General features: G+C 41.6%; 1 protein-coding gene across 2 annotated transcripts; it reads left to right on the top strand.

Moving 5' to 3' along the window:
• Positions 1-308: 308 nt before the first annotated feature.
• On the top strand, positions 309-14701 carry CHRNA9 (cholinergic receptor nicotinic alpha 9 subunit). 2 transcript variants are annotated; one of them, XM_070615339.1, is made up of 5 exons: positions 309-1050; positions 1804-1949; positions 2879-3033; positions 8768-9300; positions 12288-14701. In XM_070615339.1, exons 1-5 carry the CDS (start codon positions 990-992, stop codon positions 12830-12832), a joined length of 1440 nt encoding a protein of 479 aa, XP_070471440.1. In that variant the 5' UTR covers positions 309-989; the 3' UTR covers positions 12833-14701. The 2 variants fall into 2 exon arrangements, with proteins under 2 accessions (XP_070471440.1, XP_008522257.1); XM_008524035.2 differs by lacking the exon at positions 309-1050 and adding an exon at positions 1258-1509 and having other exon boundaries at positions 12288-14222.
• Positions 14702-15329: the final 628 nt, after the last annotated feature.

The following is a 15329-nucleotide window of genomic DNA, read 5'->3' as shown; positions in this document are numbered from 1 at the left end:
ATTCCAGAGCGGATGGTTTGTTGAAGGAGGCCTGAGCGTGGGCACCAGGAACTGTGTCATTTGATGGGTGAGTCAGACTAGGGATGTCAGGAAAATAATGTCTGCGCAATCAACACAAGAGCATAGGCAACTAAGAAACGCACTTAGCTGGCGGCTTGAGTGTCTGTTCCGTTCGGGGATGTATTCCTGGAGAGGGACAGGGTGACTCATCAGACGGCTGTAACTGATGAAATAGAGCTATCCAATGTCCTTGCTCTGACTCCAGGCAACCGAATGGTCTTAATTTGGTTTTCCAAGGCAATTTCCCCAGGCAAGAGGAGGGACAGGTGATGGCAATTGGAAATTGACATTCTTTTGTGGGAGCAAAATTACATCATATGAGAAATGACTGTGAAATTATATAAAGCAGCATTCAAATGCAAAGGAATAACATCCTTGGTAATATCATCATGAATTATGAATCATTTCTCTGCTGATTTGGTTAGCCTTTGAACTACTTTTCTTTTAGAGCTAATAAACCCTGGGTGACTTGATAAATATGGAAATTCAGGATTTACGAAGTTGATCAGAGGTGAAAATTACTAACATTTACGTAGTACTTTAAAGTTTTACAAAGTGCTTTCATGTAAGGTATCCCAGTAGCTCCCGGAGAGGGGGAATATTATTTTCCCAGTCTTCAGTTCAGGAAGGCTCAGCATCACAGAGGTAGGAAGGGTTTGGGCTGGCAGTCAAACCTAGGAGGTCTTTGCCTCCTAATCCAAATTACAGTGCTGCTGCTTCTGAAGGGTGTGAGTGCTCTTTTCCCATCCAATGCAGCCCTCTGCGCATAGACTCACACACCTTACTGTGCAAGATCCACGCCCACTGGGACAACTGATGGAGTGAGGAGAAGCAGGGCAACCTGTTCTGGAGATTATGGAACTGCTTCTCTTTCCCTCTTCAAATGCTGCTGGAAGCACATTCACAGGGCCTTTCTGGAAGGCTGTCTCATGGCAGGCTCTGTTCAGCTTCCCTTAGTCCCTGGACTCGGGCTGAATCTGCTTGCTGCAGGTATAGAAAGCACCCATTCTGCTTAGACAGAGATCTGGGGGTGTTGGGCTCCCCTACCTCTCTTCTCCTGAAAGTTTGGTCTGGATGTTCCTCTTGAAGGTGGCTAGGGTCCCTCAACTGTGACAGCTCCCCCAGAGCAGCACCGCCTCACCTAGCCCCCCTGGCTCCCAGCATCTCAGCTGCTGGAGTTGCCAGTCTCAGATTACCAGAGGGGAGGGAGGGTGGGTCTGGATCTCAGGACCTCGGGCTCTGTGTGCGCTGCAGGTCTGAGCTCTCCATCTGCCAGAGCGAGACTACGATAGAGTGGGATCCCTGTGCCTAGACCCTTCCCATTCAAGGAGGGAAGTGCAAGACCAAGCAGCCTGGCTAGCAATTTATAGAGGCTCAGGGAAAAGATGAACTGGCCTCATTCCTGCATCTCCTTTTGCTGGATTTACTTTGCTGCCTCCAGACTGAGAGGTAAGAGGCTGGTGGGTTTGGTAACCATCTCGGCTCATTTGGGGCCACTTCTTTGGTAGGAGGTGGGGTAGGCCAGGAAACAGAACAAATGATCTAACTGCAGGCAAGTGTTCCGTGCTTTTTATTGACTCATGCTGATCCCGGTAGGGCATGTCAGAAAAATAACTCTCATTGACCCAAAGCTTGTCCATAACTGACCCTGGAGCATCCACTATTCTAGTCCTCAGTCTGCTGTTCTTTGCCTTGAAACATACACTGCCCTAAATGTTGATCCAGGTCCCTCTTTTTGAGCAGCTGTAGAAACTGCAGATGGAAAATATGCTCAGAAGTTGTTCAATGACCTTTTTGAAGATTATTCCAATGCTCTTCGTCCAGTAGAAGACACAGATAAAGTCCTGAATGTCACACTGCAGATTACGCTTTCTCAGATTAAGGACATGGTGAGTAACATATAGTGATGACCCTTTGGAATGTTGCTTAGAATGAACAAACAGTCCTTTCCAAAGGGAGTGTCTTAACTGGGAATTTGAGAGGAACTGAGAACAGGGAGCTCTGTGTGCAAACTGTTGGGAGAAGGCAACATCAGGGGAAGGAAGCTTTCTACAAAATTAATTTCGCTAAATGTTACCTAATCCTGGCCATTAACAGTAACAGTCTTACATCATCTGAAGAAAGATGGCATTACATACTGTATGATCCATTTCTTTGAAATGTCAAAATAAGCAAAACTATAGAGACAGAAAGCAGAGTAGTGGTTTTCAGGGGCTGTGGGAAGGGCAGGGAATGGTTGAGTGACTGCTTCATGGTCATAGGGTTTCCTTTTTGGGGGTGACAAAAATGTTTTGGAATTAGGTAGTAGTGATAGTTGCATAATATTGTGAATATACTGGAAGCCACTGGATAGTACACTTTAAAATGGTGAGTTTTATGTAATATGAATTTTATCCCAATTTAAAAAAAAGATGGTGTTTTAAAATGACATACCTTATTTAGTGCCTATATATGTTTAATTACACAAAGTTATAAAACTCAAAAGACTTTTCTTTTGTACACTGCAGCTATTTCCTGACTTTCTCATTCAAGTGAATCATCAGTTGATCAATTTTTCAGAGAAATCTGGACAGCTGATCCATGCGAAGATCTGATGACTTAAATATTTGCCCGCTTTACATTCCAAACACTAAATCAAGTAGAAAAAAATATGGCCTTGGCAGTCAACCAATGGGATAGACTAGAAAAGCTCTCACTTATTTATTGTAAATAGACTAGTGCTCTTGGAATTTTTGTTGTGAATAACAGGGGTTCTAGAGATGGAAGGCATTCAGTTGAGGTGTCTACTGAACAAAATTATATCTGGTTAATTGTGCAGGATGAGAGAAACCAAATTTTGACTGCCTATTTATGGATCCGCCAAATCTGGCATGATGCATACCTCACGTGGGATCGAGACAAGTATGATGGACTGGACTCCATCAGGATCCCCAGTGACCTGGTGTGGAGGCCAGACATCGTCCTGTATAACAAGTAAGTGCAAGTCACTAGTTTCTCAAGAATGAACTTGTCAATTTAACAGAATTTAAATGTAAATAAAAAAGAATGTTTAAAACATGCATGTAGTTAAGTACCAATTCATGTTCCTAGGCCCTGAAATGGTGGTCATAAAATCTTAGATGATAAAAATAATAGGTCAGAAAAGCTTAGGGTTACATTCTCCTTTTCAGGTGAGAAACTGTATTAGAGGCTGTATTAGCCTTTTAGGCTGTCAGAACAAAGTACCACAACCTGGGTGGCTTAAAGAGCAGAGCCGCATTGGCTCACAGTTGTGGAGGTTAGAAGTTCGAGATGCAGGTGTCGGCAGGGTTGTTCCCTCTATGGGCTGTGAGGGAGAATCTGTTCCATGCCTCCCCACCAGCTTCTGGTGGTTGCTGGCAATCTTTGTTGTTCCTCGACTTGTAGACGTATCACCCCAATCTCTACCTTCTTCACATGGCGTTCTCCCTGTGTGTTGTCCGTGTCCATATTTTCTCTTATTAGGACACCAGTCATGTTGGATTTTGTGCCCACTCTACACTCTACCGACATCTTAACTAATTACATCTGCAATGACTCTATTCCAAATAAGGTCACATTCTGAGGTGCTGAGGGGTCGGATTTCAACATATGAATTTTTCGGAGACATAATTCAGTCCATAACAGTGGTGCTCCCTTGTCTAAGACCAAGTATCAATAATGATGATACTACTAAGATTAAACCAGAATGAGCCATCTAGAAGCTGGCCTATGGATTTTGGAATTTGTATATGGATGAAGGATGAACTAGACCATAAGATTAGCAGTTGGCCTTTTCCTGGTCCCAGGGCAAGGGGCCTCGAGTAAACGGGGAGGTGAGGTTATGTTTCTCAAACTGCAAAGTGCACGTGATCCCTGAGCAGCCTGTTAAAATACACTGGGTCTGACATAGAGTTGGATGTTCCACATTTCTATAAGCTCCAGGTGCTGGTGCTGCTGGTCCATGGACCACACCTGGAGAAGGAACCAGATTTCTCTGCCACAATTCAGGCTCAGTTGCTCTACCTGTTGTGAAAGGGGTTTCTCTCCCTTTTTATTCCGGAACCCAGGTTTCTGTGGGTTGGGAAAGGTTCCTCGCTGACTCAGAACAAGCTGATTGAGGGACAGTTCAGGGGGCTCTCCTGAGAGCCCACCCTTCTAGTGGGCATGAGTTTCCCTTCAGGAAGCAACACTCATGGGTTGCAGCCTGGACTTTCTTCTCACTATTTACTCAGCGAGCTCGTCCAAGAGTCACGACTTCTTGGATCATGACCCTGATCCTGCCGACCATTCCCCACTCTGAGTGGCCAGAGGAATCTTCCATATCCTTTCCCAAGCAAGATAACCTCCAAGTTCCAGTGCTTCATTACTCTAGTTTCCCCCCACCCCTGACCCCTAGTGCCTGCACACGAGAAACAGAATGAGCCATGTTGTCCATCACCTCCTCGCAGCCACAGGGTGCAGGAGAGTGATCAGAGAATACAGTTTACATAGATCACTTACAGCATTCTATAAGTGCTGACTGCTCTCCCTGGAAAACGAACAGAATGCTGGTTCTCCTCTCCTTCCTGCTTTGATTGGCTGAAGCAGTGACCAACTCTTACTGAACCACTTCTTTGTGAGCTTGCACGGTGACCTAAATTAAGCCTGCCCTAGTCTCCCCTTAATAGAGAAGCCAGTAATGCGCTCGTGAGCTCACACAAACCTACTGTGGCTTTGGTAAATTCTGTCCCCATTCTCCCTCTCTCCCCGCCCATCACTGGTTTTGAGATGTGTGAATTCTGTTCCCCATTCCTTTCACACACAGAGCCTGTTTACCATACTGATTAATCAGCTCTTTTCAATTCCCCTGGGTTGACTCTTTCGTTTTCTCTGCCCTCCTGTCATGGGGAGTTCTCTTTCAGATCCTCTATTCTCCTTTGCATTCTCCTTCTGAGTAACATCAGCGTTTTACTATTTAGAGAAAACTCTAAATGTAGCTGTGATTGGATGTCATTTGCATTCCTTTAACCAACTGATAAGAGAATGGATGAAAGTTATACAATGGGGCAAAGGAGGGACCCCAGTCATACCCATTTCCCTGACCCTTGTCCTTCTAGCTGAATCTCTGGACCTGCAGAATCTTCTGATCCCAGATATTATATCACTACTTCTCAGAAGCAGGCATAGAGCCTTGTAGACCACAAAATGGGATTTCTGCATGGTGGTAGGGAGAGAAGGAGGGCAATAAGGCCAGTGAGGCAATCAGGTGTGATAAAGATAGTTTAGGCAGGAAGATGCTTAGCATCTAGATTCACCAGTGGTGCCTGTATTCATGGGCCAGACTTGTTAGGGAGTGACAGATGGTGATGGGCCTGGAAGCTACTTCATATGAGGGGCATTGAATTTGTTGATGCTTAGCTTGGAAGAGAGAAGTCCTTGGGAAGACTTGATGGCTATCTTAGGCAATCATAGAGAAAATAAGGCAGAGAAAAGAGAAAATTGCTGCAGAGGACAAAACCCAAGACAATGAGTCGAAGTTAAAGGAAAGATAAGCAATTTAAAAAAATAGTAGCTAATAACTTGAGTAAGGAATTTTCCCAAGAGGCAATGAGCTCTTTAGCAAGATAATGGCTCAAGCAGATGTTGGCTCTGTTACCAAATCAGTAAAGGAATAGATATATTGAGGCTCAAAGTTCGAGTGAGGTTGTTTAATGTAAGTATACGACCAATATAATGGTTAGTATAAGAGGCTGCGAGGATTCCTGACATTTTTAGATGAGGTAAAGAGTGGGTTACAGAAATCCAAATGTGCATTTATTATGAGAGAGTTTTAATGGTTTGATTTTAATAAGCAGTTTTAATACTTAGATTTTAGACCTAGTGAGGAACTGGGTGCCCTATTATATTCAGAAAGATTTGTCTAGAATTTAAGTTTTGCTTAAATAATTTAAATGATTGAGAGGATGGTAAAACTTTTAGGTGAGATTGAAAATAAAGAAGAGGAAGAGGAACAGGTTTGGTGAAAAAGAAGACAAGTTTGGTGTGGGACTTGTTCAGTTTGGGGGACCAAAAGGAACATCCACATGGAGATGACCAATAAAGAGATTGCAAAGGCAAGGCTTAAGCCTGGAAATAAGTTCAGGGAGGGAGATATCAAAAGTCCTTTCAGCCCTTATAGAACTACTCAAGGAAGGAAAGAAAATGGCTGAGGACAAAGTTGAAGAGTTTCATTGAAGAAATTTAGAGAGGGCACTTGGAAGACATGATTAAAGAGGTAGAAGGAGAACTGAGAGAGAGGTGTCATAGAAACCAAGGGAAGAAAGGACGTCTAGGAACAACCCACAGTGTGAAATGCTTGGGAAGAGTTGAAGAGGATAAGGACTTAGAAGAGGTCTTTAGATTTGCCAGTTTGCAAGCCATGAGCGACCTTTGGAAGAGCACACATTGGGGGCCATGCATCTATCCATGGCCATGCTGTGGCGGTGGCTCACATACAAAATAGAGAAAGATTGGCAACAGATGTTAGCTCATGGTGAATCTTCCTCAGCAAAAAAAAAAAAAAAAAAAAGAGCACACATTGGAAAGAAGCTAAATTCAAGGAATAAAAGCAAGATGAAGAAGTGACAGCAGATCCTCCTCTCACTCCAAGAAAAGTAGGAAGAGTTAGGGATGCTCTCAGTTCATCTATAGTTCCCACTTCTCATATAGCTAACTATATTTATTCTCATTGTTACTGACGTTACGTTCAGGCATTTTAAGAAATTCATTTTGTTATCTTTACAAGACCCTCATTAAAGATCCCCTCTCTAACCCTTCATTAAAAGTTGAGTACCACAATGTTAGCCATAATGGTCCGATTGGAGTAGCTCCCTGTGGGAATGGGTCCACTCCAATCAGACCATTACAGTTAACATTGTGGTGCTCAATTTTTAATGTGTGGAGGAAAAAAGAACTTTAAAAACATGTCTTTGATCTAGCACATCCTTTTCTAGCAATTTAACTTAAAGAAAGAGTTAGTGGATAAATGCAAAGATTTGACTACAAGGATGTTCACTACAGAATTTTTTATAAATGCAAAACTGGCAACAACTAAAATGTCGAACATCAGTGAATCAGTTAAATAACCATGCCATATCTATATAAGGGAATATAATGAATACTATTTAGCCATGAAAATAATGTTGTAGAAGAATATGAACAGATGACCATATATATTTTTAAGCTTTGTCTCTTTTTTTTGGTAAATTAACTATTTTATTTCGAGATAATTTTAGATTTACAGAAAAGTTGCCAAGATGGTACTGAGAGTTCCTGTATATCCTCCACTCAGCTTTCCCTCATGCTATATCTTACATAATTGTGGTACATTTGTTAAAACTAATACAAGACTATTAACTAAACTATAGATGTTACTTGCATTTCACCAGTTTTTCCACTAATGTACTTTTTCTGTTCCAGGATCCAATCCAGGACATTTAGCCATAATATATATATAGTTTTAAAGATTTTTATTTTTTTCCTTTTTCTCCCCTCAGCCCCCCGGTACATAGTTGTATATTCTTCATTGTGGGTCCTTCTAGTTGTGGCATGTGGGACGCTGCCTCAGTGTGGTTTGACGAGCAGTGCCATGTCCGCGCCCAGGATTCAAACCAACGAAACACTGGGCTGCCTGCAGCGGAGTGCGCAAACTTAACCACTCGGCCACGGGGCCAGCCCCTCCATAATATATTTTTTAGGGACAAATTATAAGGAAGACTTGGAAAAATATGCATTAAAATGTTAACAGGAACACATCAATTATGGTTCTTGGTTGTAAGCATTGGAAACTGACTTTGGCTACCTTGTGAAAAAAGGAATTTGTTGGAAGGATATTGTACAGCTCACTGAATTAAAGGAAAAAATCAATGACCAGGCTCTGGAGAGGACAGACCAGGACTGCTCTAGACTTTGAGGGAGCAGGGACTGTTGAGCTGTTGTTGTTGTTTTTTCTAACAGGGAGCCCCCACCTGGGTGTCTGTTTTTGGTCTTTGGTTCACTCTGCTTAAATCCAAACTCCAGGGAGAGTGGATCAGTTGGAGCTTGCTCGGGTCACACAGGCAGCCCCTAGCCAGGGGATGCTGGGGTGCCTTAGTCAACATTCATCTGCTTCGCAATGGTGGTGGAGAAAGAGTCATTCCCTCAAGGGAAATAGAAATTCTGCACTCAAAAATGCCAGGCATAAATGTTGATAAAACAAAAAAGAAGATATATTCAGAATAGATGATTATTTCTTAGATTATGCGTAAACAATTTTTTCTCTGTGTTTTCCAAATATTCTATAATAAACGTGTACAGCTCTCCCAACAGCAACAAAAAGCTGTTTTAATAATCTTGTACCCAAAGTTAACAAATCCGGAGAGAAGAGCCTCCCTGGACTTTAGCCTGGACAGGTTAACTTTTTGTCTGGATGTTTAAATCGTTATACCTGGACCAAGGAGAGGAAGGCACACAGGGCAGAGATGCTTTAAAGGAAGAATCCAAGAGAACTGGGCCCTGACAAACTATAGGAGATGGAGGAGAAGGGAGAATTAGAGATGATTCCAGATTTTCAAGCCAGGGTGACGGGGAGAATGGTGAACCATTGCCAAAGACACTGAAGTGATGGGCACAGGGCGATGAGCTGTCTGGAGTAAGGAAGTTGGTGAGTTCTCCTGGCAAGCAGCTTTTATTTCTCTCTTCTGACCTCCAGGGCTGACGATGAATCTTCTGAGCCTGTGAACACCAATGTGGTCCTGCGGTATGATGGGCTGATCACCTGGGATGCACCTGTCATTACCAAGAGCTCCTGTGTGGTGGATGTCACCTACTTCCCCTTTGATAACCAGCAGTGCAACCTGACCTTTGGTTCCTGGACCTACAATGGCAATCAAGTGGACATATTCAATGCCCTGGACAGCGGAGACCTCTCTGACTTCATTGAAGATGTGGAGTGGGAGGTGCATGGCATGCCCGCTGTGAAGAATGTGATCTCTTATGGCTGCTGCTCAGAGCCTTACCCGGATGTGACATTCACTCTGCTTCTGAAGAGGAGGTCCTCATTCTATATCGTCAACCTCCTCATCCCGTGCGTCCTCATATCTTTCCTGGCCCCCTTGAGCTTTTATCTTCCAGCAGCCTCTGGGGAAAAGGTCTCTCTGGGAGTGACCATCCTGTTGGCCATGACTGTATTTCAGCTCATGGTGGCAGAGATCATGCCGGCCTCAGAAAATGTCCCTCTGATAGGTGAGTTCAAATGTCTTACACTTCCAGCCTAGCTTTGTAGTGACTGGGGTTGTGCCTGTGCCTTTAAACTCATAACAGTTAGGTCAACTTCAAACTCAACACAGGCTGTCGTGCACTTCATTTAGTTTCTTCAGTTGGCATCTTTGAATACAGATGTGACTGTGGAAACAAAACTGGTCTTACGGTCTCTAGGTTTACACAAAAGAGGAAACATATGTATATTAGAATAATAGTTCTCAAAGTGTGGTCCCTGGACCCACAGCACAACATCATTTTAGAAATGCAAATTCTCAGGGCTCACCCCAGACTTACTGAATTAGAAACTCTGGGAGTGATGGCTGGCAATCTGTTTTAACCAGATTTCCAGGTAATTTTGATGCATTTTCTGTTCCTCTGGCTTAGAGGTTAAGCCTCTGATTTTGAAGTTGAAGAAATCTGCATTTGAACTCTGGTTTTCTCTCTCATTCCTTGATCAACTTTAGACAAGTTACTTAATCTTTGAGTCTCTGCTTCATCACCTGCACAATTTGTGTAATTGCTACCTCATTGTGTCATTGCTTAGCACAGAACCTGGTATATGGTAAGCACTGAGTAAACAGTGACTATTATTATCTTTTCACAGCACAAGGGATCTCTTCTTGGGAAGAGCAACAAACACGATAGAAACGGACTGGCTTTTTAATCCTGCCATTTACCCTTAATAGAATAATTTTCAGCCTTTACTGGGTGTAACAGCTGTGGGAGAGCTTGCTAAAATGTAGGTTCCTATACCCAAAGAGTTGGATTTAGTATCAATCTGAACTGATTCTAAAGTAGACCGCATTTTCAAAACCCTGCAATCATGAAATATCCCGCTAAGGGTAGGAGTGTAGACTGAGGCTACCATTCCTGCCTCCTTTTTTCTTTACCTACCTTGTTATGAGATCCCTTCTAACACCCTTAATACTACTCCCTGCCACTGAGGACACCACTCAGCTCCAACACCTCTGTCTCAGTGACTCACTGTTGTAATAGATGCTTACCCAAATTATAAGCTAGACCTTAAACAAGCAGTGAGGAGAAATTTCAGAATACCAAGAGACTTAGAAACGAATGTCAAAGGGATATGGGACTGCCCTTTTCCCCTCGACTGAGTCCAGTATTGCCCAATATCCAGATGTTGCTACATTGCTTTCTCTGTTTGAAGAGCTTTTCCTTTTCATGTCTCTCCAAGTAAAGTACTACACACACTCTTTTTTTAGAGAGAAACACAGCAGATTTTCTGCCCCCACCACCACTAATGAAGAGGAAGAGGTGTATAGGCATTTTTATTACCTCTCCTGAGGCAGAAAGGATTGACAGTGGCGACATCCAATCATAGCCTGTTTGAGGCAGGATCCATTGGCAGATCCCTCTTTCTTCTTTAGCAGTGACGTTCAACAGCAAGTTGGCTCAATTTCTGAAGAGAGATGCCTCAGGAATTTTGCAAGCATTAGTTGTCCTGTTTCTGTGATAATATGAAATGTATCTTTTTAGGAAGGGTGTACACAGATCTTGAGAATATTTACTAACAATCACAATTTGTTATTTGTAGCACCTACGAAAGGTACTTCAATCTTCTAGAAATGTGTTTGTTTTCTGCATTAAGTGTAGCATTTGATGTAGCTTCTGGTCCATAGCCTTTACTATATTAAGAAAGGTCCCATTAATTTTTAGTTTACTCAGAGCTTTTAACAAATAATAAACAGATGATGAACGTCATCAAATGCATTGTCTTCATCCGTTGAGATATCGCGTGAATTTTCTCTTTCACTTCATTAATGCAGTTAGTTAGGTTTTCTGATGTTGAACTAAACCCTCTTTTTTCAAGATAAATTATCATTTAGAGACACCATTGGATTTGGTTAACTGATAATTTTTACAGGACTTTCTCAAATATGGCTATAAGTGAAATGGCCTTAATATTTCCTTTCTTATTACTTTTGAAATCAAGGCTGAATTGACTTCATAAAATGAGCTCGGCACTTTGAACTCTTTTTCTATCTCTGGAACAATTTGCATAAGATATGAGTTATCTGTTCCATAAAAGTTTGGTAAAACTCACCTATAAAACCTTTTGGCCCCTAGCTTTTTGCAGGATGGGTGGATAGAGGTATCTGATTAATTCCCATTTCTATTCAAGTGTTCTTTCTTCTTATGCTAAATTTGACATCTAGTGTATTTCTAGAAATTTCATCTAGGTTTTTAAATGTATTATCATACAGCTATTTGTAATATTATTTTATTGTTTTCTAAATTTCTGTTCTGTTATTTCCTCTTTTGCATCCTCTCCGTCTCTTTCTCCACACCGTCCCCTGCCCCCACTGCCTCTATTTTGTGAAAGGCCTTATCAAAGGTTTATCAATTTTATTACTCATTTCAGATAGCTTGCTTTTGGTTTTATCTTCTTGTCTTATTGTTCTATATTTTGTTAATTTGTGCCCTTATCTTTATTGTTTCCTTCCTTAACTTTCCTTTTTCATGAATATTTGCTTTATGAAATCACATGTTAAAGACTAATAGTGACACAGTGTCACCTTTCTTACCCAGTAGTAATGAGCTTTCGTGTTAATTAGGTCTGAAGACAATGTCTGAGAACTGGCCAAGATCATTGAGTGTTTGTTTGTTGAAAGTGGAAGTTTTTCACATTATGATGTCAGCAAACATTTACAAACTTTTTAACTCAACACAAGGGACGTGCTTTACATATGTTATTTCCATCAGGCCTCATCACATTCCTATGAGATAAGTACTATTACTATACTCATTTTACAGAGAAGGAAGCTGAGATTTAGCAGGATTCTATAACGTGCTCCAGGTCACAAATCTGGAGCTGGAAGCCCAAGAAGTTTGATTCAAAAGTCTATACTGGTGACTATTAGTGTCCACAGTTTCCTTAGAAAAGGCGTTTGTTTATTTTTGAGCCAAACATGACAGTTCAAGCTAACTTGACTGTTGTTATTTTCCAGGCAAATACTACATAGCCACAATGGCCTTGATCACAGCCTCCACTGCCTTGACCATCATGGTGATGAATATCCACTTCTGTGGGGCTGAGGCCCGGCCAGTGCCACACTGGGCCAGGGTGGTCATCCTGAAATACATGTCCAGGATCTTGTTTGTCTACGACGTGGGTGAGAGCTGCCTCAGCCCCCACCACAATAGGGAGGAACGGGACCGCCTCACGAAGGTTTATGGCAAATTCCCAGAGCCTAACCTGAAAACAGCAAGGAACAAAAACCTTCCCAGAAAGAAGGAAATGAGCAAACTCCTAAAGCATGACTTGGGGTGTGAGGGTGAGAACCTGCAGGATGCTGGCAGTTACTGTGCACGGTACAGAGTGCTGACGAGGAATATCGAATACATTGCCAAGTGCCTCAAAGACCACAAGGCCACCAATTCCAAGGGGAGCGAATGGAAGAAGGTTGCAAAGGTCATAGACCGATTCTTCATGTGGATTTTTTTCATTATGGTGTTTGTGATGACTATTTTGATCATAGCAAGAGCGGATTAGTGGGCATTTGGTATGTGGGGATAAATCAATGCAATTCTCTGTGATCTATTCTAATGTTCTTCCAAGTCAGATACACACACAAATGTATATATTTGTTATATACAATTTAGGGGTTATATTATCTTTACTTTTTATTTTTAACTTCAAATCAATGTTATAGCTACCTGTCAGGTTAAATTAAGCAGGAGGTCCAAAACTTCAAGAGTGGGGAGATGGAAGAAATAGAGAAGGAGCCTTTTATGACTACCAGAGTGGTGGGTGGCTTGCCTCTAGATCACACAATCATTCTCCTGTTTAGCAGTGCAGATAAAGTGCAGTACATTACTATTTTAAATTTAAAACAAAACAAAACAAACTTATTTTTTCCTTAGTCCCTATTAAAATATGCTTTTAAAAAAGGAAAATAGTCATGTATTTTTTAATGTCAGTTAAGTCTTGATGTTACCTTTCTCGGGCAGGGTACATTTCAAGCCATATCTCAAATGATGGAATACAAAGTTTTGTCCTGTGTCAAGAAAGTCTAAGGATCAGCAACTTAATGGGGAAGAGAGCTTTCTTTATAATGATGACGTCATATATGTTGGTTATGTTTTATAGAAACCCTAAAGATGAAGTCATTCCTGCATTTAGTCTTTGATTTAAGTAAGATAATCAGCAAACCGAGCTCATTCAATTATTCACCAAACATTTATTGAGTTCCTCCTACAAATATTAAAGCTACATGATTCACATTTGCATTGGGTGTCACAGCAAATCTGATGCACAGGGCCGATCCCTTTTGACCTTAACAATGATTCTGTGAACTAGGCAAGCAGGTATTTCTAGTCCTCTTTCTCAAAGGAAGAAACTGTGTCAGAGAAAGCGACCTACCTCCTCAATATCCAAGTAGGTGGTAAGGGGGCTGGGAGTCATACCCTCAGCACTGTGACTCCAAGTTTGGGTCAGATCTGCTGAAGCCACACTGTTTTTGGCCATGACAGATCATGATTTAGGATAGAAGAGACTGAGGGACTCTCGTCCTTAACTCTGAGTTTCTGCCTGAGATTACTTCCCCTCCTTCTCAACTTCTTTTTCCTATTTTCAATTAAATGTGTCTTTAAATTCCCCCCACTTCCACCTTGATTAAATTGATCCAAGTACTAATACCCCTTCCCTAACTTCCAACTCCTTGACTATTCTGTTACCAATTAACAACAAACCAACCAACAAAGGAAGAGAAGTGGAGAGAAGATAGGGGTCAGCCTGGGAAAGAGAGGATGGCATGTGGTTTAAACATATAGACATTGTTATCTGTTCTTGTGTTTACTTATTCAAAAAACATTTATTGCGCACTACTGTATACTGAGTACTAAGTCAGCCTTGGAGGGAACAAATACAAAACACGGTTTCGACCTCCAGTTGTTCACGTGTTTCTCACAGTTCAGTAAAGGAGACAGTCAAGAAAATAGACAAACACAATCTAGTGTAAAAAGTGCTACCACAGAAGCATGGACAAAATGCCATGGGAACAATGATGATGAGGGAAAGCTTGGGAAAGACTTTGTGGGGTGTGGCATTTGAGCTGGGCTGTGCAGGACGAGTGGGAGTTTGCTAGACAGAGAAAGAAGTAGGACAGGAAGTGGAGGCATTAGGGAAAAGAAAGGAGTGTGAGCAGAGCTTAGAAAGGAAGAGGCTTGGTCTATTCATGAAATGGATGACAGGGAATTGGGGAAACGTAACTTGGAATCAGATAATTTTTCTTCTTTATTTTAATTACGTAAGTACTTTTACCAGCTTTAGTTGCATTTGGCTGCAGATAACAGAAAACCCAATGGACCACAACTTAGGCAGACAGAAGTTACTCATCTACATGAAAATAAATCCAGAGTTACAAAGTCCAGGAATCTTTCCATCTTTCCTCTGTGTTGTTTTAAGGCACTAAATTTGCGGTAATTTGTTACAGCAACAATAGAAAATTAATACAGTACCCAATGAACAACTTGGTGTATGTAACATTTTCTGCATTTTAGATTATTTGTTTGAGTTGGATTTGTCTCTAGCCAGATTGAGACGGTCCTATTGCGCTATGCTAAAAAAATTGAACTTAATCTTAAAAACACTGAGAAGGCACAAAAGGATTTTAAGCAAGGGAGTGATAGTGTCAGATTTGTGTTTCAGAAATAAGAGTGTGGTGGCAATTAGAAGATTGTAGAGAAAAAAGAGATGAGGCAGAAATGTTGTTGGAATGTTTTTACCAATTCAGGGAAGTGGTAATGAAGGCTTGACCCAAGATGGTGGGAATAAGAAAACGGATCACACTCTATTTACGACCTAGAATCGACAGAACGTGGTGACAGGTTGGATGTGGAGTTAGGGAAAGATTGGCATCAAGAATGATTCCGAGCTTTCTATCTCGGACAACTGAGGTGAAGAGTAACGGATCTTGGAGGAAAGAATTCTGCTGAGGAAATTTTGAGCTGGAAATGCTCATAGGACACCACGGTGGAGATATCTAGTA

The sequence above is a fragment of the Equus przewalskii genome, chromosome 3 (genome assembly GCF_037783145.1).
Source record: "Equus przewalskii isolate Varuska chromosome 3, EquPr2, whole genome shotgun sequence".
NCBI lineage: Eukaryota > Metazoa > Chordata > Mammalia > Perissodactyla > Equidae > Equus > Equus przewalskii.
Note: the sequence above shows the minus strand (reverse complement) of the source record. Positions and strands in the feature narration are given on the sequence as shown.

Coding starts and splice junctions, on each gene's coding strand:
- CHRNA9 (XM_008524035.2), top strand. CDS start 1,446: ATGAACTGGCCTCATTCCTGCATCTCCTTTTGCTGGATTTACTTTGCT. Junction 1,950..2,878: donor TTTCTCAGATTAAGGACATG/GTGAGTAACATA, acceptor TTAATTGTGCAG/GATGAGAGAAACCAAATTTT. Junction 9,301..12,287: donor AGAAAATGTCCCTCTGATAG/GTGAGTTCAAAT, acceptor GTTATTTTCCAG/GCAAATACTACATAGCCACA.